Source organism: Protopterus annectens, chromosome 14.part0 (genome assembly GCF_019279795.1).
Source record: "Protopterus annectens isolate FY-2018-M chromosome 14.part0, PAN1.0, whole genome shotgun sequence".
NCBI lineage: Eukaryota > Metazoa > Chordata > Ceratodontiformes > Protopteridae > Protopterus > Protopterus annectens.
Window position 1 is genome coordinate 526738696 of NC_056748.1, and position 25452 is coordinate 526764147.

A 25452-nucleotide genomic window follows, 5' to 3' on the forward strand; every position below is an offset into this window, starting at 1 on the left:
AGGAATTGTTTAATCAAAGGATGAGAGAAGAGGGGTGGGTCTGAATCATAATGGGCAAAAATGGCTGAGGCATGGAGTTTAATAGAGGAGAAAGAGAGGCCACTATTGAGCAACTCTGCTAGATCATTCAAGATAAGAGAGATGGAAGGATGGGAGGTACTAGCCTCTCTGGACTGGTTCCAAAATCTTTTCCATTTCCCGGCTTATGATTTTCTGGTGCTGGGCCTTCTGGACTCTGTGATGATGTCTAGGACTTGTTTGCTTAACAGGGACTCCTTGCTAGCTTTTAAGATATAAGCCATGCTGACAGATTGAGAGTCTGAAGTCTGGGTGCAATACCTTCCCCCTCACCTGGGTCAAGAGATCTGAGATCAGGGGAAGCTGCTTGGGGGGACTGTAATGTCAGGCTGCACAGTAAGGGGTACCAATGCTGTCTGGGCCAATCTGAAGCAATGAGGATGGCCTTTGGTCTCTACTCCCTTATTTTGATCAGTACCTTGGGAATAAGGGGCAAAGGAGGGAAGTCGTATATAAAAACAGAGTTCCAGGGGAAGGTCAAGGCATTCACCTTCCAAGCTAGGAGGTGATACTCCCCGGTACAGAACTTTTGCAGCTGATGGTTGAGGTGCAAGGCAGAGAGATCCACTTTCGGAGTCCCCCACTCATGAGTGATTTGCAGAAAGATTTTCCTGTGGAGCTGCCATTCATGGGGGTCCAGTAAGTTTCTGCTTAGGTGGTCTGCCAGGGTGTTGCTGACCCCTGGTAGGGTATTGGGCAATTAGGTGTAGACCCATGGAGGTAGCTGTAAGCCAGAGGCTCATGGCTAACCTGCACAGGGAGTAAGATTGGGTCCCACCCTGTTTGTTGATGTACCACATTACTGTGATGTCTGTTTTTATAAGGAGAACCCATGGCCTGAGATGGAGTTTGAATGATGTCAGAGCCTTTTGCACTGCCATCATTTCTTTCTGACTGATGTGCAAGTGAAGTTGCTGGGCATCCCAAAGACCTTGGGTGCACCTGCCAGCTAGGTGAGCGCCCCAAGCAATGTCTGATGCGTCAGTGGTGATGATCCGGCCGGAAGGGTGGAAGATAAAGGGAAGACCCTTGTTCCTGTCACAGGCCTCCGCCCACCAGAGAAACTCCGCCCTTGTACATGGGATCAGAGGGAGAGATGTCTCTAGGGACTAAGAGTGCTGGCACCAAAGGTTCTTTAAATACCAGTGTAGTTTTCTGATGTGAAGCCTGGCCACAGGAATGAGAAGGATGCAAGATGCCATGTCTCCTAGGGCTTGCAGTAACTTCCTCACAGTGAGATGACCTCTTGAAGCCAGCTGAGTAAAATGAGAGGCAGGAAGCTCTGCTTTTCTGGGGATAGGAAGGACATTTGGGATGCTGTGTCTAGAACAGCTCCCAAGAAAATGATCTTCCTGTTGGGGATTTGCTTTGATTTCTTCTCGTTGATGGTGAACCCTAGGGAAGTTAAGAGTGATTTGACAAAGAGAAGGTCCTGAAACAGCTTTTCTTTGCTATCTGCCTGAATGAGGCAGTCGTCCAGGTAAGGGTAAATCTGCATATTTCTCTGTCTGCAGAATGCTATGGCCGGGGCCAAGCATTTGGTGAATATTGTGAAAGCAGTAGATAACTCAAATGGTGGTGGAGAGAAATGAAAGTGTTGTGAGCCTGCTGTGAAAAGAAAATTACCTGCATGACTCCCTGATGGGGATGTGGAGGTAGGCATGTTTTAGATCTAGGGTTACTAACCAGGCATTTTTTTTGTTAGCATAGGCAGCAGCTGCAGCAAAGTTAGCATTTTGAATCTGGGGAGCACCAGGAAGGTGGTCAGAATGGATAGATCCAAGATGGGGTGCCAAGTACCCTCTTTTCTGGGAACAAGGAATAGTCTGGAATAAAAGCCTTTGCCTGTTTGATCTGAGGAGACAGGTTCTACTGCCCCTTGGGATATGAGAGTTTGGACTTGTTTCAATGCCTCTGCCCTGCGATGTCGAGGCAAGTCTGGGTACCCTTTTAGAATAGGGAGTTCGGTGAAGGAGAATTTGTATCCCTGAAAAAAGATCTTTAAGACCCATTGGTCCTTTGCTGCAGAGAGCTACATTTTCTGGGTCTACTTCACGTTGTCGTAAGCTGACAATATAGTCTGATATTGTCGGCACGACAATATCGAAAGTGAAGAACATCGTGCAAGTAAACGGAAATCTCCGTAAGGGGAGATTTCCATTTACCTCAATGTAGTGCTGTCTTGGAGTTGGTATATTTAAGTAGGGGGAGTGTGGGGGGGCACAGCCCCCCAACGTGGGTGATGCAGGGGGGCTTGCCCCACTGCCTACGCCATTTAGTTTTTTTTTTTTTTTACGTTATTTGATGTTTTACTTAACTGATCAATAAAGCTAGATCTTTACTGATTCAATTAAGTAAACTTTCGATAACGTGATAGACACAATTTTCTTTGCAGAGGGAGAGCTTTACACCTAGTTTTTGGTGAGTGAAAAGAGGGCAGAGGGGGGAGAGGGAGTCATTGAAAAATGTTGCCATAGAGGGATGGCTTAGAACTCCCTGCCTTTGGAGTGGGAGTTGTCTACTGTTTGGTTCTCTGCTGTCTCTGGAGTGGGAGGCTGGGTGGTATGTCCCGCAGAGGCTTGCCTTGCCCCTGTCTGCTAGGTGCAGGAAAGGACCAGTGTTTTGATGGAAAATTCCCGCTGAACCTAGGAGGTTGCACCTGAAGGAAATCTTTTTATTGTCTGCATAGATTTTGCTGTCTCTTCCATCATTTTAAGCACCTCTTCTGCTTTCTCTCCAAACAAGCTGTCCTTATCCAAGGGTGCATCAAGTAATTTAGATTTGACATGATCAGGGAGAGGTTGTTCCTTCAACCATGCATGTCTCTTAATGACAGATCCTGACACTGCTGCCCTGCTACAGGCTTCTAGGGCATCATATCCTCAGTCTGAGTGTTTAGCCATTTAAGTACAGTGCAGTAAATCTGCTAACTCTTTCGAATTGGCACAGCCAGGAAAGGTAGAATTTTTTTGTTTTAACAGTTCCAAAGTGTGTTGTCGATATTTTAACATGTGGAACTGACAGTTGAGAGCTCTTATAGCCAAGGTTGCAGAGGTGTACACTTTTTTACCCCATCTGTCCACAGCTCTGGAGTCCCTGTCAGAAGGAGTAGGATTCTTTGTAGAACTAGCCTTAGCTCCTTTTGGTCTCTGTGTAATGACCTCCGGGACTCCAGCAAGATTTCTGTACAGGTATTTGTGAGAATCTGGTACTCTAATACCGGTCAGGTTTTCTGGGAGCAGATGGGATGGTGTCAGGAGTTAAACTGGATTCCTGGAAGACAACTACCACCTCTAAGATAGGAGGGATGGCCAAGGGTCTGTGTTGGGGCAGCTCTAGAAATTCTCTTAGTGTTTTCTTAGACTAAGGGAAGTCCTGGGATTCCCAGTGGTGGGGTGTTACCCCAAAGGAAAGATCTCCTGGTGGGGAGGCATGCGGAATGGATTCCTCTGCATCTGAATCCTCATAAGCAGTCAGAGGTTGCTGTTCCTCTTCAAATTCTGAATAATCAGATTTCTCAGAATCCTTTTCTGTCAGTATATCAGGAGAAAGGTCTCTTTTCCTTTTAGAAGTTGTGGCCTGACTACCCCTGACAAGTGAGATAAGATCCTCTGCTATTTTAAGCATTTGAGTTTGGGGAGGAGGAGCAAAAGTAGCATGGTGGCTAGAGGTAGTTTTCCTGGGAATGGCCTTACCTCTAGGCCTAAGTGAATCCATTGGTCTGAGGGGAACGGTAGTTGGAAGAGATGTCATTTTTTTGTCTGAAATCAGTAGTGCGAAAGGCCTCTTCGGAAGCCGGTGCCTGTGTTGGGGCTCCAGACCCAACTGAGGCAGAGACAACCAAAGGCTCGGAAGACAAGAAGATTTCTGTGGCATACCGGACTCTGAAAGGGTCTCGTAGAGGCCTGCGAAGGAATCGAATCGGGCATCAGGTGCTGCGAATGCGCCTCACTGAATTCTGGAGAACTGACAACCTGCTTAGCGGCAGCATCATCAGAAGGCTTGTACTTGTGTGGTCTGTCTCTATCTTTATCCTTACATTTCTTCGGAATTTCTACGGAAGGTTGGCTGACTGACACCATTTCAGAATGCGACGACGAAAATCCCTGGCTACAATAAAAGTTCTACGACAAATTGTTCTCGCATTAAATAGGGCAGAGAACCGGCAATGGGGGACATCGTGATCTTGGCCTAAACAAGTGACACAGTATGAGTGGAAGTCTCTGTGGTATTCGGTTAGTGCACGAAAAAAAAAAAAGGATCCCCAACGGGGTTCATGGCTTTAGACATTTTCAACAGTAAATCAAAACAACTGACCGGTACACTTGCAAACTGCTTCTGCTATGGGCTCCACGGCAAGAAAGACTGATGTAATGGCGCTGGCTGCTTTCCTTTACAGCACTGATGTCAGGCAGCATGCGACAGCAGCCAGTGCAGAAAAACATTGACTCTGGTATTTGGGCCAGCCGAGGGCTACCACTGCAGGGATAACCCACAGGTGATGACTGCAACAGTGAAACACGAAGAACATAGGCATGCATCAAGTGGATGGCAGCATGACTCCTACAGATATGGATAAGAATGTGACCACATGCAGAGCAACAGGGGTATATCTCAGCAGTGAAGATCCACAACTGAAACCTTATCATTGCACGGCTCATTAAGCTGTGTTCTGAAGTCCATATGTCATGTAGTAGCGGGGTGGACATTGAGACTTGCATGCACCTTTTGTAACACAACACTCCTCACCTCTACAGTCCATCACAGAAAATGTGATGAAATAATCAACCTCCAGCACCAGCTTACTCACTGCTGTCATTGGCTGGCTGCTTTGATGAGAGGGCTGGGCGGGTGATATACTGCTCAATAAGCTGCTGCCTATGCCAGAGGGGGCCTGCCAATGGGTAGGGGGAGCGAGTGCATATCATCTTACAGAAGCTTATTTTCAGTTAACAGAAAGATGCAGGCAGCAGGGCATTTAGTCCCAATACGCTAAATGAAAAGCACAGCTCCACATCTCAGGTTGTTTGGCCCAGGGGTACAGGTGGATTCGAGTTCTGATGTATTGATGTGCTCTGGAATAACCTAATCCGGCCACCCATTTCAAGGTTAGACTGCTGCAACAGTAAGCTGTGACGACCTTCTGTCTGTGTATGTGAAATCATTTAACTATGCAATGGCCAAAGACAGCAAGCATGGCTCTTGTTCACTGCCTGTACTTTTTGCACCGCTACACACAAGGCTGCCAAACTGCACACATCATGTACACTGTGCTGGGGGGTTCTTTCATTATCACAACATCCGTAATTCAGAAAACAGAAAAAAATCCAGCAAACACAGTGGTGAATCGATAATGCATGCACTTGTACAAGGTAATAATTTCTAACCTTTACGCTTAAAAATACTACCTATATATATATATATATATATATATATATATATATATATATATATATATATATATATATATATATATATATATATTGTTCATTAGTACATGTCAGCTTATATTTCTCCTATCAAAAAATAATGCAACATTAATGGAGTATGAAAAAGCTTACCAATCTGTCCTACAAATTCAATCCGAATTCCCTGATGTTCTAGTCTCTTTCCCTGCTGTCTGAAAGACAAATTTACCTATAAAACAAACAACCAAACAAAAAAGACTGAATTCTTATTTCTCAAGACATTTTAGTAGTATTCTAAATCACAAAGAAAAATGAATGAAAAAGGTTCTTATAGTAAATAAAAAGCAATACACAAAATCGTAGTTGCTTTAAGAAGAAAAGTCCACTATTAAAATTAACTCCAAGACTATTATACCTCAGAAAAAAATACATCATCAAAGAAAGCAAGTTCAAACAAACTTTCATTCAGAGATTCTACTACCACACTGTGCGTCTTTGGACCACTTCAGATATGTATCATCTCTGCATGACAATCTTGACATTTTTAGCAACTAATTTCCTGGAAACATAGGCTCAGAAAGTTGTCATAAATGGAAATTGCTGAAATCACTCAATCATTTCTTTGACAGTTTTGAATAGAAAAGTACAGTTGTGTACACTTACCATAAATGCAGATGTTCAAGTGCATTTACTGTTGCAGACCGGACTATTGAGATTTCCTGTTGTGAAAGCCCTCAACTGTCCCAACTACCAGAGTTGTTTCTTTCTGGCTCCCAGGCTGCGGATGCCCTGACTAACGTCAGTATATTCGGGTATAAGGGTAGGCAGTCTATTCTTGCCCTCAACTCGAAGGAGCCCTTAGCACATAGGAGGTATCCAAGGGAGAGCCTGACATAGGAAGGGAGCAAAGGAGGGGTTCCTTGGCTGAGCAGAAAAACAGAATTAATCTACATAGTAGGCTGAGGGGGTTTCTTGGAGGGAAGGAAGACTGCAACAGTTAACACACTTGAACATTTATGGTAAGTATACACAACTGTACTATTTTTTCTGTTTCACTACTGTAGTCCTGACTATTGGGAAGATTCCCAAAGCTGAAAAGAGGGAGGAGGGTGTCTAGGAAGGAGAGAGGTCCCCTGCACGGCAGTAGGGGCAAAGCCTGCTCTAGACCTGGAGAAGGATGCCAAGTGATAGGGCTTGGTGAAGGTAAGCACTGAAGACCAGGTGGCAGCCTCCAAGATGTCCTTGGTGGGGACACCTTTAGAAAGGCAGTGGAAGTAGCAGTTGCCCTGGTGGAATGAGATTTTATCCCTAACTGGTGGCACTTTACTATGTCAGCTACAACAAAAGCAAATGCAGTGGGAAATCCATCTGGAAATGGTTTGCTTAGAGGCAGGCTTGCCTTCTTTTCCAGAGGCAAAGGTAATGGAAAGCTGATCAGTCTTTCTAAGAACTTTTGTCTTGTCCAGGTAGAAACTTATCTGTCCGTGCACATCCAAGGAACGCAGAATTCTCTACCCTTTGTTTTGTGAATTGGGGAAGAAGATAGGGAGATGGATGGCCTGATTCAAAGAGGTGCCAGTGACCACTTTCAGCATAAAAGGACAGAATGGCTCAGAGAGACCCTATCTCTACAGATAATGAAAGGTTCCACTGGCATGAGGGCCTGCAATTCAGAAACACTTCTGGCTGAGGTGATAGCCAGAAGAACAACGGCTTTCCATTTCAAGAACTTTAGGTCCACAGAAGATGCTGGCTCAAAGAGGTACAAATTCAGTATTTCTAGCACAGAATTAAGGTCCCAAGGAGGAGTACATTTCTTTCTGGGAGGTCTAATGTGGATCACTCCACTAAGAAATTGCTTTAAGAGAGGATGGGAGAAAAGGGGAGGGGAGGGTGAGAGGGCACATATGCAGATATGGCAGAAGCATGGATTTTAATGGAAGAGAGAGCCCTGATTCAGCAGGCCACTCAGGTAGTCCAGGATGCTGGAAACGTGCTGATTCGGGATGTAGTTGGTGATCTTTGCACCAAATAGAAAATCTTTTCCACTTAGCTGAGTAGGATTTCCTGCTGCTAGGCCTTCTTGATTCTTGGAGGATGTCTAGCACCTGTTTACTTACATTATCATTATGGTTTATTGTGGGGTCATACACCGTCGGGGAAGAGGCGACATCAGCCGACGCCGGACCCAGACTTTGGAATCCGGACGACCGAAGGGCTGCCTGAGGCAGGACAACCCATATGTCAGGACTGCAGTTGCATTCTTGAAGGACATCTGGTTCTACTGCTCTCTGCAAACACAGTGTCCGGATTTAAGCAAAGACCTTTTTTTATTTTTGGGGACATCTGGATAACCTGAGTATCTTAAATACTCTCTGAAAGTGAGACTGTAGCCATTTGTTATAATGTCTTGAAACCATGTGTCTGAACTGCTGTAAAGTTAACATTTTGAATTTTGGTATGTCCAGGAATGTGTTCAGAATAGGTAGGTCCAGTATTGGTCTCCAGGTCTTGTCCTTTCTGGGTACCAAGAACAGTCGAGTAAAATCCTTGTACCTGCTCTTGCTCTGGTACTTGTTGAATGGACCCCATGTCCATGAGAGATGAGACTTGCTTTTGTGCCTCTGCCCATTAATTTGTTGGCAGATCTGGCCAGCCATTTGCCTTTGGCAGGGTATGGAAATGTAACTTGTAGCCTTGTGACACTATGTTTAGAACCCACTTGTCCTGGGTTATAATGAGCCAATTTTGAGAATAACATGCTAATTTTCCCCCTAAGGGTGTTGCCAGGAGATAAGTGCTTGATGCAGGCAGGGGGAAGTCATGGAGACTGTTTCCTGTAAGGTTGTGATTTGTCTTCTCCAACTTTGGAGATAGAAGCATCCCCCATTGCTTTGACCTGTAATGAACCTTGCGCCTGTCTGCCTCTAGGGCATCTGGATCTGCCCCTTTGAGGTCTGTGACATAGGAAAGAACCAATTCTTTGTAGGCCAGTGTCTACTAAACCTAAGTGGCTGTACTTGTAAAAAATCTTTGATAGTTTGCACTGATTTAGCTTTGTCCTCCATTTTCTTTAACACCTCTTCTGCCTTAACACCAAACAAAGTATCATGCTGTGCATCTAATAATTTAACTTTCACATGGTCAGGCAGATTTTGTTCCTTTAACCAAGCATGACTCCTGATTATAGAACCCGTAACTGCGGCCCTGCAGGAGGCCTCCAAAGAATCAAAACCACATTGCAAAGTATGCTTTCCCACTTGTTCAGCTGCATGCAATAAATCCTGCATTTCCTTGTTTTCTGCACATTCAGAGTTTAACAACATTTTCTGTTTAAGCAATACCATGACATGTTGCTGATATTTGAGCATATGAAACTGACAGTTTAAGGCCCTTATACCAAAGGTAGCAGATGTGTAAACCCTTTTTCCCCATCTATCCAGTGCCCTAGAATTGCTGTCAGAGGAGGTAGGGTTTTTTGCAGCGGAAGCCTTAACTCCTTTGGGACCCTGAGAAATAGTCTCTGGGTCTGCAGCAGGGTTTTTAAAAAGAAATTTATTAGAGTCAGGAACCCTGTAATATCTATCAGGCTTAACAGGAGCTGGAGGTAAGGAATCAGGGGTAAGACCAGACTCCGAAAACATATCTACAATGTCTAACACAGGTGGAATGGCTAGATGCCTGTGTTGAGGAAGTAAAAGGAAATCTCCGAGCCTCTTTTTAGATTCTGAAAAATCTTGGCTCTCCCAGTGGAAATGCTCCCTCATGGTATGCAAGGTTTCCCTAAAAGAATAGTCCTCTGGAGGAGAAGCTGAAGGTATAGATTCTTCAGCATCAGAATCCTCATGGGGGAAGAAAATATTCCTGATCAGAAGAGGAATCAGAAGAAATAGAAACCTGATCTGAAGATTCTTAGTCAGTCTCTTGCCTAGGCCTCTTATCAGGAGGGGGATGGGAACTCCTGATCAAGGTAATCAAGTCTTCGGCCATTTTGAGCATCTGTTTTTTGGCATAGAGGCCTGTCCACGTGGCTCTTGAGTTTGTTTCTTTGCTTTAGAAGGTGCTTTAGTCTTTGCCTTTGAAGCTGAAATCGGTTTAATGTAAAGATGTTTAGGTGTGAATACACCCTCAGAAGCCAGTGCCTGATCAGCGGCTCCGGACCCATCTGAGGGAATAGTATCCGAGGCTCCAATACCTCGAGTTTCCAGCGGCCAGGCCAATTCCATGTGGAAGTCGGTAGCAGCCTGCGACTCTAAAGTAGCGGGCGTCAGGGGCTGCGAAAGCGCCTCACTGAGAATCGGCGACTGGCTTAGGAGAAGCTTCGTCAGTTTTGGGCCTCGGTTGTTTATCTCTCTCCTTTTCTTTGCGTTTTTTGTGAACTCCGGTAGTCGGATGGCTATCCGACGACATTTCTGGATAATTAAACCGGTGTCCAAAATAGTTTAAAGCAAAATCATACCAACGCTTAATAGTGCATTGGTTAAATCTAGCACAAAACCGACAACCAGAAACGTTGTGATCAGGGCCTAGGCAAGGAATACAGTAAGAATGAAAGTCCTTATGAGGTATTTGCTTTCCACAAGAAATACAATTATTTACTTTTCTGACATCGGTCTGGAGCAAGAAAAAAAGTTTCCCCAATGGGGTAGTTAGCTTTATTGAAGACTCCGGATCTGAAATTCGAACACGAAAATCTCAGGAGTCGGCCGACCGGCACTTGCGAAATGCTTCTGCTTCGGGAACCGGGCAGCAAGAAAGACTGAAGAAAATGGCGTTGGCTCCTTTCATACCCCTGATGACCTGACATCAAAAAAGGGGCGACAGCAGCCGAAGCAGGAACCAAGACTTTGGAATTCAGGCTGACTGAGGGCAACCTGCCAGCAGGATTACCCAAATGTAATGACTGCAACAGTGAAACACGAAGAACATCTGGTTCTGCTGCTGTCTGCAAACACAGTATCTGGATTTAAGCAAAGACCATTTTTTATTTTTGGGGACACCTGGATAACCAGAGTATTTTAAATACTCTCTGAAAGTGAGTCTGTAGCCATTTGCAATAATGTCTTGAAACCATCAGTCTGAGGTGATGAAGGTCCATGTATGTTTGAAAACAGACCACCTTCCTCCTAATGTGGGGGGGGGGGTTTGAGTCACTGTTGCTCTCTAGATGTGGCTTGGGGTTTAGAACTCCCTTGCCTAGATGGTTCTAAGGCCCACTGCCTGCCTCTTTGTGACTACTGCCTCTGTCTGAGTGATCCCTTTGAGGTTTCCTCTACCTACTCCTAGGCTGGGTGGGAAAGATCAGTGTTTGACTGGAAGTTTTTTGCTGAACTTGGGTGGTTGTACCTGGAAGAAATATTTTACTGTCTGCATCAACTTAGCCTTATCCTTCATCTTTTTAAGGACTTCTTCATCCCTGGGCCCAAAATGAACCTCCGTGCAAGCAGAGCATCCGACAGACTAGACATGTTCCAGAAGGGTTTGTTCTCAAAGCCAAGCATGTCTCTTTCTAATAACAGACCCCATAGTAGCTGCTCTGCAAGATGCTTCCATGGCATCATAGCCACAAAGGAGGGAATGTTTAGCTACCTCAGCAATGGAATGACAGAGGTCAGTCAATTCTTTTGTAAAGGTTTTGTTCTCAAAGGTGGAGACCTTTTATTTAAGCTGTTCCAGTATAGTCTGTTGGTACTTAATCATATGAAATTGACAATTTAGGGCCCTGACGGCAAGGGTGGTACATGTATAAACCTTCATGCAAAACCTGTCAAGGGCCCTGCTCTGTCTGTTAAGAATCGGGTTCCTAGAGGAACTGGCGCTGGCTCCTTTTGGTCCTGGAGTGATTACAGAAACCCTACTGCTGACCCAGAAGTTAAGACATTTATGGGAGTCCTGGACCCTGTAAAACTTGTCGGGCTAATGTGGGCCAAGTGGGAGAGAGTCAGGTTTAAAGGAAGATTCCTAGAAGACATCTTCCACTACTTCCAGAATGGGGGGGAATAGCCAATGACTTATGGGTACGCAAGTCTAGGAATTCCCTAATCCTCTTTTTTTGGCTGTGGGTAGTCCTGAGCTTCCTATTGAAAATGCTGCCTCATGGCATAGAGGGTCTCTCCAAAAGTAAAATTCTCCGTCCTGAGACCCAGAGTACTCAATTTCAGATTCTTCCTCAGAAGGAATGGGATCCAAGGGAAATTACTTGAAGATAGTCCTATCTTTTTCTTTTCCTAGAAGTACACCCTCGATCTTGCCTAGATCTGACAATGGAGAGCAGGTCCTCTGTCAACCTGATTAAATTCTGCTGTGACCCCTTAGAAATGGAGCCAGAGCGCTTGACTAAAGGCCTACGGACAGAAGCTTTCTTAAGGGTGGCCAAGACCTTAGGCCTAAGGGCATCTGACACCCTGTTGCCGGACTACAGAGACTGAAGTAAATGCACCAGAGCTGACACAGGCCAAGGCCTTGTTGTGAATGTCTGGACGAACATGCTCCTTGGAAGCCAAAACCTGCAGAGTGGTCCTGGACCCAACCAACGAGCCAATGTCAGTGGCTTGTGTAGCGGTGGATGGAGCCAACATGTTAGACTCTGAAAGGGTCTCACAAAGGCCTGAGTCACTGGATCAGAAAAGGAAGGGGGCTGAGAAAGTTCCTCACCTTGTTCAGCAATCACACACCTGGAGGAAGAAACAAGCAGCGACAGCTTGTTGTCAGGTGACCTAAGCTTTTGTTTCTTTTCTTTCTTTTGCTTAGGTAGAGCAGATTTGGTATGAATGACGGACACCATGGAAGTCGAGCGAAAAGACTCCTGGCTAAGGAACTTAGTGAGAAATTATGCCCTATGCCTAACTGTTCTAGCACTGAAATGTACACAAAACACCAACGTCATGATCTGGGCCTAGGCAAATAACACAAAAGGAATGAAAGCCTCTGTGTGGGATTCTGCTTTCACAACAAATACAGTTGTTTACTTTACCTGACATAAGCAAAGGAAAGAAAGAGTTCCCCAATGGGGTACTTATCTTGTCAGACGACACCTCTCTCTGGTGCGGACTGACCAACGCATTTGAATACAGCTTCGGCCTCCGTGGCAAGAAAAGACTGGTATCATGACACAGGCTGGTTACCTTTATACCCCAACATACTGACGTTGGTCAGGGACTCCTCTAGCCTGGGAGCTGGAAAGAAACTTCTCTGGTAGTCAGGCTGGATCAGGACTTTCACGGCAGGAAATCCCAATATTCAAGACTGCAGCTGTGAAATACACAGATCATCATCTGTGCACTATCCCTTGGCCAGACAAGAGGGCAAATTAAGTATGCAACTGGTGAGCAATGACACTGCACAGATGAAAATAACTGCAGTTACAAGTCCATATAACCTACACAGTCTGTGACTGCTACTTTATAACTTTTTCAGGGAAAGGATGCTTTCTCACATCTCCCAACCAGCATTCTACTTTGTAACCAAGTTGCGTCCCCTGGACTTTCAAGATGGTGGCTATCTGAGAAACACCCTCTCCCTATAGCTCCTGCATCAAAGTTAACCACAAAAAACAGCAAATCCTTGAGAAAGACCCTTCATTTCTGAAGATCCATCTGACTCAGGTCTGACTTATCTGGAAACCTCAAAACTGGTAATTTGGCACCTCAGTTCTACACTTAATGATCAGCAAAGTTTCTGATGGCTTTGTTTGGAGTTGGATTAGTGATGTATATTTTTTGTAAATACTGACTGTGTTTTTATGTTAAAGTCATGCTTATCTGTGGTGTACTTTGTTTTTTCTCTCTCAATGATGGGGGTTTTGTGGGTAGGCACGGGGGTAGTTTTGAGAGAGTCTTGTGCTGTATATTTAATAGTTGTCACACATTGTACTACTATTGGAACTAATATTGAGCCATATATCTCCCACTGCATATACCCATATAGCTTAACCCTGATTCCCATTAACTATAGATAAGGCCTGGAACATAATTTCCTGGAATGTCAGAGGACTCCAGGAGAAAAGTAAAAGAAATTTGTGAATGCACCTACTCTGTAAATCCGAATCGGATATCTGTTTTATTCAAGAAACACACGACCAATGAGGACTGGTTCAAGGAGAAGAACAGAAAGTGGGTTAAAGAGATTATTTCATCGGGGAACCAGTAGTAACTCTAAGGCAGCAGTGATTATTAAAAATTCCTTTAAACCTTCTATTGTCGACAAAGGTGCTGACCAAGAGGGTAGATGGTGCTACTTCACATGCTTAACTCAACATTTTGATAAACCAGTTTTATTTCTAAACCTTTATTGATTATGCTCAGGCCAACAAGGATTCATATTAAAAATTTACAACTTTATACTTAAATTCCCAAACCACCTTTTTATTTTAGGGGTGAGTGGAATACAAATATTGACCCTAAAGTTGACCGCTCCAATAAATCTAAAGCTCATCACACCCAGGACTCCCTAGCTTTGATTTTGATTTGATGGACCCAGTTTGCTTTGATAGGTGTCTGGTGTTCTGGGAATAAATTTTTTTTCACATACTTCTCCAAGTGCCACCACTCTTGGGCTCATATAGACTTTTTCTGGTGTCTATTATGCCAACTAAAAGGCAAATTAAATTCTCAACTGAGCCTAGATTCCTTTCAGATCACTCAGTGATAGACTTAGGAATAGATTTTACATCTAATATATCCCTAGTCGATAGAGGTTCTAACTGGTCTCTGAACAGTGACATCCTGAAAGTAATTGAAGAAATTTCCCTAGTTTTAAAAGAACTCTCTTCTGCTTCTCGAGACCTGGATATCCCTTTTGATGTTAGATGGGCGGTGTGTAAAACTGTGCTTAGGGGATTTTTTATTAAAATATCTAGCCAACTTAAAAAATTGAGAAAGGAGAAGAAAAATGGGTTAGTGTCGGAGATTACGAATCTAGATGGTACTACTCCCCGGCGACGGAAAAGGAGACGTTAAATTAGCAAAGCGAACTTTCATCAATCCAACTACTCCTTTCAAGAATTAACATTCATAACTAAATACTCCGAATGGATTCAAACCCTCTCCAAAGCTCTAGCTAGACTGATTGAAAATAAGCTTAAATCTCCTAGAATTGCACTTATTCAGCATCAAAATACACTTTATAAAACAGATACGCAAATCATTCAACTATCACCAAATATATTTGGATATTTAATCTCCATTCCTCTTGTGCTGACATGGAAATCTATCTTAACAACCTTACATTTCCAAAATTAAATGAGAGTCAGAAAAGCATTCTCTTAGCCCCTTTGGCGATCCAAGTCGTTCTTGAGGCCATAGATAATCTCAAACTACGGAAAGCCCCAGGCACAGATAGCTACTTTTCAGATTTTTATAAAACATTTAAATCCATCTTAGCTCCCATCCTGCTTAAACTATATAATTGTATTTCAAGCAATGGTATTACACATCTTTATATTAACCACTCTAAAAGCATACTCATCCTAAAAATAACCAAGATAATTCCAACTTAAACAACTATAGGTCAATCTCTCTTATGAACATGGACATAAAAATCCTTTTGGCTATCATTGCGGGTAGGCTTAAAAAAATATACACTCCCTAATCTCTGCAGAGCAAGCAGGCTTTATGTCCAGTAGACATACCTGGGACAATACTTTAACCTTGGAAACCATGATCAGCCTCACCAAAAAAGACAGAAACCCTAGATATGCAATGATTTTAGATGCATGCAAGGCATTTGATCGGGTCAGTTGGAACTTTCTGTTCACTGTATTGTCCTACTCTGACATCCCCCCTGAATTCGTTAACATTATCAAAATTTTATATAAGAGTTCTTACACACACCTTTATATAAACAAGCAATATTCTCAACCGATAAAAATTTCAAATGGTACTAGACAAGGGTGCCCTCTATCCCCTCTTCTTTTTAACCTATATTTAGAACACTTCTTCTTATATATATTACAGAGAACCTATCATTCAATCCCTAGAATCCTCAACACCAGTACTAGCTTGACTGCCTTTGCAGATGACCTGAATCTTTACTTTGAACATCCCTTGTCTGACACCAAGAAACTAGTTGATTCTCTGAATACCTTTGCCTATATTTCAGATTACCAAATTAACCAAAACAAATCCTTTATTTTCCTGATCAACCCATTAGCACATAGACATCATCTATTTCCAGATTCATCTTTTCGCACTGTATATTCCCTCAAATATTTAGGGGTTTCACACGATCACTCTTCTTCCTCCATTCTACATTCTAATTTATTAAAAACTTGGTTATCTATTTCACAAGACATGTCGAGATGGCAGCAGTTGAAACTCCCTATGTTAGCTAAAACTTCTATCATTAAAATGAATATTCTTCCAAAGCTCCTCTATCATCTCAATGCATCTCTCTCCCCCACTCCTAATCTGTTTTTTAGCAGAGTGCATAAAGCCTTCGCGAAACATATATGGCACCCTAAGTCTGTAAGGGTATCTTATCACAGACTTATTTTCCCGAAAATAAAAGGTGGTTTAGCTTTGCCCGATCTCTGTTTGTATTATAGAATCATACAGGCTAATAGGTTAATTACAATCACCAATCATCAATCAAATTCTGTCATTTGGACACCCCTCAGGGTCAAAATGTGGTATAATCACGCCATAAATAATAATCTCAACCCAAAAGTTCTTCCTTTTTTAAGCAAATCAAACCTCAAGAAACTGAAAATAGTACATTTGTGTACACTTGCCATAAATGTACATGTTCGAGTGTATTCACTGTTGTAGTCATTACATTTGGGTTATCCGCCTGCAGGTAGCCCTCAGCCAGCCTGAATACCAGAGTCTTGGATTCCTGCGTCGGAGGCAGTCTCTTCTTCCATGACGTCAGGTCGTCAGAGGTATAAAACTTGCAGCCGATGCCATCATTGCATCAGTTTTTCTTGCCCCAGATGTCAGGTGCCCTCACAATGGGAAGCAATTATATGTTATGTTACACCTCCAACACAAAGCAAATACACCAGAAAGCTCAAATACACCAAACAAGAAGGAAAGGTAGAGCAAAGAGAAGTCAGGGGGCTGGAGGGATGGTAACTAGGACTGTAACAGTGAATACACTCGAACATCTACATTTATGGTAAGTGTACACAACTGTACTATGCTTTTCGTGTTTCACTGTTGCAGTTTTACATTTGGGTTAATTCCCAAAGCTAAGGAAGGGAGGAGGACGTTAGAGATCATTAGGGCTAGCTATTAAGCCCTGCAAAACTGCAGTGGCAAAACCAGCTCTGGATTTAGAAAAAATAGGCATGTGGTAATGTTTGGTGAAGGTATGTACAGAGCTCTAGGTAGCAACTTCTAGGATGTCCCTGGTAGGGACTCCTCTGAGAAAGGCTGTAGAGGCAGATGCAGCCCTGGTGGAATGTGATCTAATCCACTGTGGGGTAGGTTATCCATGGTGCTTACAGCAGAAATTAATGCAATGGGATATCCATTTAGAAATAGTTTGCTTTGAAATGGCCTTCCCCCCTCTGCCCCTGCAGCAAAGCCCACTAGTAATTGTTCAGATTTTCTGAGAGGCTTAGTCCTGTCCAAATAAAATCTAAGTTGTCTGTGCACGTCCAAAGAGTGCAGTATTCTCTCTCCCTTATTTTGTGGATTCGGGAAAAAAGTAGGCAAATGAATGGACTGATTTAGGGTCACACTAGACACCACCATGGGCATAAAGGAAGGACTGTTCCTGAGGAAAACCCTGTCTACATGGAAGATGATGAAGGGCTCCACTGCCATAAGGGCCTGTAATTCAGACACTCTTCTAGCTGAAGTGATGGCTAGAAGGAAGGCTGTTTTCCAAAAAACAAATTTCAAGTCTGCAGTTGCAGCTGGTTCAAATGGAGGGAGAGTGATCTTTTCCAATACAAAGTTAAGATCCCAGGCTTGAGTAGGGGCTCGCCTGGGGGGGGGGTCTTATATTTTTAGCCCCTCTGAGGAATTGCTTTAACAGTGGGTGAGAGAAGAGGGGTTGTTCAGTATTATAATGTGCTGAAAAGGCAGAGGCATGAATTTTAATAGAAGAGAAGGAAAGGCCCTTGCGGAGCACTTCTGTTAAGTACGGAAGGATATGAGGTAAGCTGGGCGCCGTAGTGCCCATCCCCTGAGTCTGGCTCCAGGAACAGTATCTTTTCCACTTTTCAGCATAGGATTTTATAGTACTAGGTCTCCTTGCTTCGAGAATGCCATCTAGAACCTGCTTACTGAGGGATGCTATTGGAGAGCTCAAGGAATTAGCGAGGCTGCAAGGTTCTGGGTTTGAAGCGGAGGGTGCAGAATCTGGCCAGCCCGCTGGGACAGCAGGGAAGGTGGCTGAGGTAGGTGCCATGGGTCCAGCAGTATCAAAGTGCGCAAGAGAGGGTACCAATGCTGGCAAGGCCAGTCTGATGCAGTCAGTATTGCCCTTGACTTGTCCTGTTTGATCTTTAGCAGAACCTTCGAGAAGAGAGGCAGAGGCGAAAAGGCATAAACTGAGAGGTTTTCCCAGGTAAAGGACAGGGCATCCACTTTTCAAGCTTGACTGTGGGGAGTCCTTGTGCAGAATTTGTCCAATTGGTAGTTCTGAGGGGAGGCAAACAGGTCTATCTCTGGAGTCCCCCATTTTTTTTCCTCAAGAGGTTGAATATCTTTGGGTCTAGTTTCCATTCATGTGGGTCCATGAGATTTCTGCTTAGGTAGTCTGCCAGTGAATTTAGCTTGCCTGGTAGGAGTTGAGCTTGTAGGTGCACTTGGTAGCTCAGGGCTGTGTTCTACAGAGCCATGGCTAGTCTGCAGAGGGGCACGAGTGGGTTCCCCCCTGCTTGTTTATGTATCACATAACAGTGGTGTTGTCTGTCTTTATCAATAATTGTCCTGGAAGGATATGGTCTTTGAAAGCAGTCAGGGAATTCTGTACAGCTAACATTTCTTTCTGGTTGATATGCAGGTGCATCTGACTCGGGTTCCACTTGTCCTGAATGCAACGCCATGCCAAGTGAGCCCCTCATGCATAGTCTGATGCATCTGTAGTCAGGGTTTGGGCGTCAGGGGGTAGACAAAGGGAACCCCTTGTTTAGGTGGCAGGCCTCTGCCCACCAAAGGAACTCTGTCTTTTCTCCAGGTCTTGAGAATGTTGACACCATAGGCTTTTTAGATACCATTGTAGTTTCCTCATATGCAGTCTTGCATATGGAATTAGTAGAATGCAAGAAGCCATGAACCCCAGGGCTTGCAGGATTTTCATTGTAGATAGCTGGGTCTTTGGGGCCAGTAGTCTCAAGTAAGCTGTCAAACTTCTTTCTCTGGCGTGAGGTAAGCCATCTGGGATGTTGTGTTCAAGCTTGCTCCCAGGAATACAATTTGTTGGCAGGGTACTACATGAGATTTCTTTTCATTTATGGTGTACCCCAGTGAGGTAAGAAATTTCTTTACAAATGCCAGATGTTTTAATAGCATGTCCTGGCTTTCTGCCTGAATTAGACAACTGCCAGGTATGGGTATATTTAAATGTTTCTCTGCCTGCAAAATGTGATGGCTGGAGCTAGACACTTTGTGAATACCCTGGGTGCAGTAGATAAGCCAAAGGGAAACTAAAGTTGTGTACACTTACCATAAATGTAGATGCTGAGTGTATTCACTGTTGCAGTCATTACATTTGGGTAATCTGCTGGCAGGTCGCCCTCAGTCGGCCTGATTAACAAAGTCTTGGGTCCTGCGTCGGTTTGCTGTCCTTTCTTCCATGACGTCAGGTCATCAGAGGTATAAAACATGCAGCCGATGCCATTACATCAGTCTTTCTTGCCGCGCGGTGCCCGAAGCAGAAGCAGTTCGCAAGTGCCGGTCGGCAGACTCCTGAAATTTTCGTTTTCGAGTTTCAGAACCGAAGTCTTCATCTAAAAGCTAAGTACCCTGTTGGGGAAACTTTTTCTTGCTCCTTACCGATATCAGTAAAAGTTAATAATTGCATTATTTCTGGGAAGCAAATACCTCATAAGGATTTTCATTTGTACTGTATTCCTTGCCTAGGCCCTGACCACAACGTGTCTTGCTGTCGGTTTTGTGCTAAATTTAATCAACGCACGATTAAACGTCAGTATATTTTTGCTTCTAAATATTTTGACTTAAGATTTAACTATCCAGAAATGTCGTTGGTTAGCAATCAGACTACCGGAATACCTAAAAAACGCAAAGAAAAAGACAGAGACAGACCGTTGAGGTCCAAAACAGATGATGACGCTTCTAAGCCAGTCACCAGTTCGCTGGTATTCAGTAAGGTGCTTTTGCAGCCCCTGATACCCGCTACTTTTGATTCGCAGGCCTCTACTGAGACCCATTCGGAGTCCAGTATGTCGCGAGATGCTTTAAGTATTGAACCCGCGGATGTCTCTTCCTTAGACGGGTCCAGAGCCGTTGTGCAGGCACCGGCTTCTGAGGGTGTTTTCAGGCCTAAAGATTTGTATATTAAACCAACGCCATCTTCAAAGAGTACAGTTTTGTACCTACCATAAATGTAGATGTTAGAGTGCTAATACAGCTGCAGTAATCACAGATGGGTTTTCTGCCATCAGGCGGGTCCTCGGTCGGCCGAATTCCAAAGTCTAGGTCCGGCGTCGGTTGTTGTCGCTTTCTCTCCTGACGTCAGTGAGGCAGGGGTATATAAGACACAGCCGACGCCATGTTCTTCAGTCTTTCTTGCCCCAGATGTCAGGTGCCCCCAGAAGGAAGGCAATACATAAATTATATTTATATACATGCAATGCAATATAATCCAAAATCAGTAGTTGCAAGCAAATATACCATAGAAGGATAACCCAATCAGGTTGTATGAAAAGGGGTTAGGCCCTAGGCCTTTACCAAGAGGGGAAGGAGGGAGGGAAAACTGTACTGCAGCTGTATTAGCACTCGAACATCTACATTTATGGTAGGTACAAAACTGTACTATGTTCATCGTGCATACAGCTGCAGTAATCACAGATGGGTATAATCCCAAAGCTACGCACAGGGTGGTAGGCACTAGGTGGAACTGGGATGAGCCAGAATGCCCTGCAACACAGCAGTGGCAAAGCCTGCTCTAGTTTTGGAATATAAAGGCAGGTGGTACTGTTTTGTGAAGGTATGCACAGAACTCCAAGTGGCTGCCTCCAAAATATCTTTGGTAGGAACTCCTCTGAGGAAGGCTGTAGAGGTAGCTGTGGCCCTGGTGGAGTGGGATCTGATGCCTGTAGGGACAGATTTTCCATGATAGGAATAACAAAATCGTATGCAGTGGCCTATCCATTTTGAAATTGTCTGTTTGGTAACTGGCTTCCCTTGAGCCCCTACAGCATAGGACACAAAAAGTTGTTCTGATTTCCTGAGGGGCTTTGTTCTGTCCAAATAACGTAGCTGCCTATGGATGTCTAAGGAGTGTAGCAGCCTTTCCCCTTTGTTTTGAGGATTGGGATAAAAGGTAGGTAAGTGTATGGCTTGATTTAAAGCTACCCTGGATACCACTTTAGGCATAAATGACGGGTTGGTTCGAAGGGAAACCCTGTCCTGATGGAAGATGAGAAAGGGTTGCACAGCCATGAGGGCTTGTAGTTCCGAAACCCTACGAGCCGAGGTAATGGCCAGAAGGAAAGCTGTTTTCCAGGACAAATATTGCAAATCTGTTGAGGCAGCTGGTTCAAAGGGAGGCAATGTTAATTTTTCTAGAATGTAATTAAGATCCCAGGCTGGTATTGGTTGTTTCCTTGGTGGTCTTATATTCTTAGCCCCTCTGAGGAACTGTCTTAAGAGTGGGTGAGAGAATAAGGGTGGATCCGTGTTGAATTCTGCAGAAATGGCTGAGGCATGGATTTTTATGAAAAATGAAAGTCCACTGTTCAGCAGCTCAGCTAGATACTGTAATACCTGAGGCAAATTCAGTTTTCTAGGGTCCTGGCCTTTTTTCTCATTCCAAGAGCAAAACAGTTTCCATTTTGCGGAGTAAGCCTTTCTAGTAGATGGCCTTCTGGCCTCCAAAATGACATCCTGCACCTCTTTGGGGAGTAGGGTCTGTTGTGGTGTTAAGGAATTTTCCATGCAGCGAGATTGAGTGTTTTCAGCTGACTTTGAAGAGTTTTGTAGCTGTGCTGAGTCAGCAGAAGAGGCATTAGAGGTAGGGACCAGGGAGGAGTATGTGTTAGGCTCCTCAGGAGTGGGTACCAGTGTTGCCTTGGCCAGTCTGGAGCAATCGGTATCATCTTCGGTCTGTCTGCTCTTGCTTTCAAGAGCACCTTGGGCAGAAGAGGCAGAGATGGGAAAGCGTAAACTGTCCATGCTGTCCAACTGAATGAAAGGGCGTCCACTCTCCAGGCCTTTGGATGAAAGGTCCTTGAACAAAACTTTTCCAATTGATGATTCCTGTGGGAGGCAAAGAGATCTATGTCTGGCCTCCCCCAAGCTTGGATTATCTTTGTAAACACTTGAGGATGCAACTTCCATTCGTGTGGGTCTGTCATATTTCTGCTTAGATTGTCTGCCAGCATGTTTTCCAAACCTGGCAAGTACTGTGCTTGAAGTTCGATTTGCCATTCCAGAGCCAAGTTCCAAAGTGTCATGGCTAGTCTGCACAAGGGGTATGAATGTGTTCCTCCTTGTTGGTTTATGTACCACATTACTGTGGTGTTGTCTGTTCTTATCAGTAGTTGTCCTGGATGCAGGAGGTCCTTGAAAGCTGTAATTGCATTTATCACTGCTAGCATTTCTTTTTGATTGATGTGAAGGTGCTTTTCCTTTTGGGACCATTTGCCCTGAATGCACCTGTCTGTCATGTGCACCCCCCAGGCGTAGTCTGAGGCGTCTGTTGTGATGACTTGATTTGCTTGAGGCTTGCAGAATGGGAGACCTGTGTTTGTTTGACATGCTTGGGCCCACCATAGAAATTCCTTTTGCAAACATAGAATTATTGGTATTATTGTTTCCAAACTGTGGCTGTGTTGAGACCATAGGTTTTTCAGGTACCATTGAAGTTTCCTCATATGCAACTTTGCACATGGGATTAAAAGAATGCAAGATGCCATGAAGCCCAGAGCCTGCAGGATTTTCCTTGCAGTAAGCCTGGTACATTTTGCTAGTATTTTGAAGTACTGAGTTAGTTGCCCCTGTTTTTCAGGCGTAAGATAGGCCTTCTGGGTGTTTGTGTCCAAGTTGGCACCCAGGAAAGTTATTTTCTGAGATGGTGTTAGCCTTGATTTCTCTTTGTTGATTGTATATCCCAGAGAATGCAGTAACCGTGTTACATAAGCCAGATGTTCCAGAAGTATGTGCTTGCTGTCCGCTTGGATCAGGCAGTCGTCCAAATAAGGGTAAATTTGTATCCCTTGTAGTCTGCAGTAGGCAATTACTGATGCCAGGCATTTTGTGAATACTCTGGGCGTAGTAGATAAGCCAAAGGGCAATGCAGAGAATTGATAGTGGATTGAACCTGCAAGAAATCTGAGGTATCTTCTGCAGCTTTGTCTGATTGGGACATGCAGGTATGCCTCCTTGAGGTCCAATGTTACCAGCCAAAACTCCTTGCCCAGCATGGGAAGAAGCTGCTGTAATGTGAGCATCTTGAATTTTGGTACGAGTAAGAATGTGTTTAGGATGGATAAGTCCAAAATGGGTCTCCAGTCGGTTCCTTTCCTTGGTACCAGAAATAGTCTGGAATAAAAACCTTGACCTTGTTCGGGAGTAGGTACCTCTTGAATAGCTCTCATGTCTATGAAATTTGTAGTTGTGCCTCTGCCCTTTGATTGTGTGGCAGGTTTGGCATGTCTCTCATTTTTGGAAGAGTGTGAAAATGAAATCTGTAGCCTCTGTTTATAACGTCCAGGATCCATTTGTCTGTTGTGACAATATGCCAATTTCTTGTAAATAATGCCAGCTTTCCTCCCAAGGGTGCTGCCAGCTGAGACTTGCTTGGCATGGAAAGGAGGGAGTCATTGGGTTTGTTTCCTGTATTGTTGTGCACTGTCTTCGCCACCTCTTGGTGCTGGAGTTTGCCATTGCCTGCCTCTATATGATCCTTGTGGTTGTCCTCTGCCCCTTGTGCGCCTGTATCTACCTCTTTGGGGCTTGTCCGTGGCTGGAAAGGACCAGTTATTTGAAGGCCAATTTCTGCTAAAACGTGGTGGTTGAACCTGTAGAAAAGCTTTGACAGTTTGCATAGATTTGGCTTTTTCTTCTATTTTCCGTAATATCTCCTCAGCATTAGTACCAAACAGCACATCCTTTTGTAAAGGAGCATCTAGAAGTTTAGCTTTCACATGATCAGGCAAGCTTTGTTCCCTAAGCCAGGCATGCCTACGAATGACTGATCCTGTAACAGCAGCTCTACTTGAGGCCTCTAGGGCATCATAGCCACATTGTAAGGTGTATTTACCCACTTGTTCTGCACTATGCATCATATCCTGCAATTCCTTCAAATCTGGCTGTTCAGGTTGAGACATTTTATTCCTTAATTGTGATAAGAGACTGCTGATATTTAAGCATACGAAACTGACAATTCAAGGCCCTCATGGCTAGGGTGGCCGAGGTATATACCTTTTTACCCCACCTTTCTAAGGATCTTGACTCTCTTTCGGAAGGTAGTGGATTCTTAGCAGTAGAGGCCTTCATTCCCTTGGGGCCTTGAGAAATTGTTTCAGGGTCAGCATTATGGCTTTTGTAGAGAAATTGTTGAGAGTTAGGAACTCTGTAGTACCTATCAGGCTTGACTGGGGCAGGAGGCAGGGAATCCGGATTAAGGCAAGCCTCCGAATAAACATCATCAAGTATGTCCAAGACAGGAGGTATCGCCAGAGGTCTGTGTTGAGGTAACAAAAGGAATTCCCTAAGTCTTTTCTTGGAATCAGAAAAGTCTTGGCCTTCCCAATGGAAGTGTTCCCTCAAAGTGTGCAAGGTTTCCCCAAAGGAAAAATCCTCAGGAGGAGGATACAGAAGGAATGGACTGCTCTGCATCCAAATCTTCAAAAGGGGAGTAAGAGTGTTCCTCTACATCAGAATGTTCTGAAAAAATGGAGCCCTGATCAGAAGAGGGAGAATCTTCCTCCACTCTGGGTCTCTTGTCTGGAGGGGGCTGGGAACCCCTGATAAGAGTAATTAAATCCTCAGCCATTTTAAGCATCTGCTTTTTAGGCATGGGGCCTGGAGATGGGCCCTGTGCAACAGGCCTCTTAGGATGCCTGGCTGATTTGGATTTAGTAAAGGCCTTAATGGAAAAGGAAGATGAGGGTCTAAAGACACCATGGGTGGAAGTGGACCTGTCCACATTAGGAGGCTCAACACTCACAGTGGCTTCGGTGGTTGTAGTCTGAGTAAGGGCCGAGGTACCTGCGGTCTCGGTTACAGAAGACACCGCCAAAGAAGTGTCGTCAGTAGTCAGGGACTGCATAGGCGTCTCGCTGAGAACCGGACCACGTGTAGCCGGTTTTGGCGTGGTGTCGGTGGGGACCGCGGACCTCGCGTGTCGGTCCTTGTCCTTGCGTTTTTTGGACAAAACGGTAGTCAGTCTCCGACGACATTTTATAATCAATGGCTTTACCAAAAAAGTGTTGGGCGAACTCCGCCCGACGCTTAATAGTGCGTTTATTGAAAGTAGCGCAAAAGCAACAGCCCGAGACGTCGTGGTCAGGGCCTAAACAAGGTATGCAGAGGGAATGGAAATCCTTATGCGGTATTTGCTTCCCACAAGAAATACAACTGTTAACTTTTTCTGACATCGGTCTGAGGCAAGAAAAGTTTCACCAACGGGGTACTTAGCTTTAATGAAGACTTCGGTTTCCAATTTTTCGTAAATTCAGGAGCTGGCCGACCGGCACTTGCGAACTGCTTCTGCTTCGGGCACCGCGCAGCAAAAAAAAACTGGAGAACATGGCGTCGGCTGTGTCTTATATACCCCTGCCTCACTGACGTCAGAAGAGAAAGCGACAACAACCTACACCGGACCTAGA

At 44.3% G+C, this 25452-nt stretch overlaps 1 protein-coding gene across 1 annotated transcript in view; it reads right to left on the bottom strand.

The window, feature by feature from the left end:
* Positions 1–25452, bottom strand: part of VPS26A (VPS26, retromer complex component A) — a 769921-nt gene that overhangs the window by 472063 nt on the left and 272406 nt on the right. The window contains exon 3 of the mRNA XM_044056281.1: positions 5640–5715. Within this exon, the coding sequence (XP_043912216.1) occupies positions 5640–5715 (76 nt within the window). The remainder of the gene's footprint in view (positions 1–5639; positions 5716–25452) is intronic.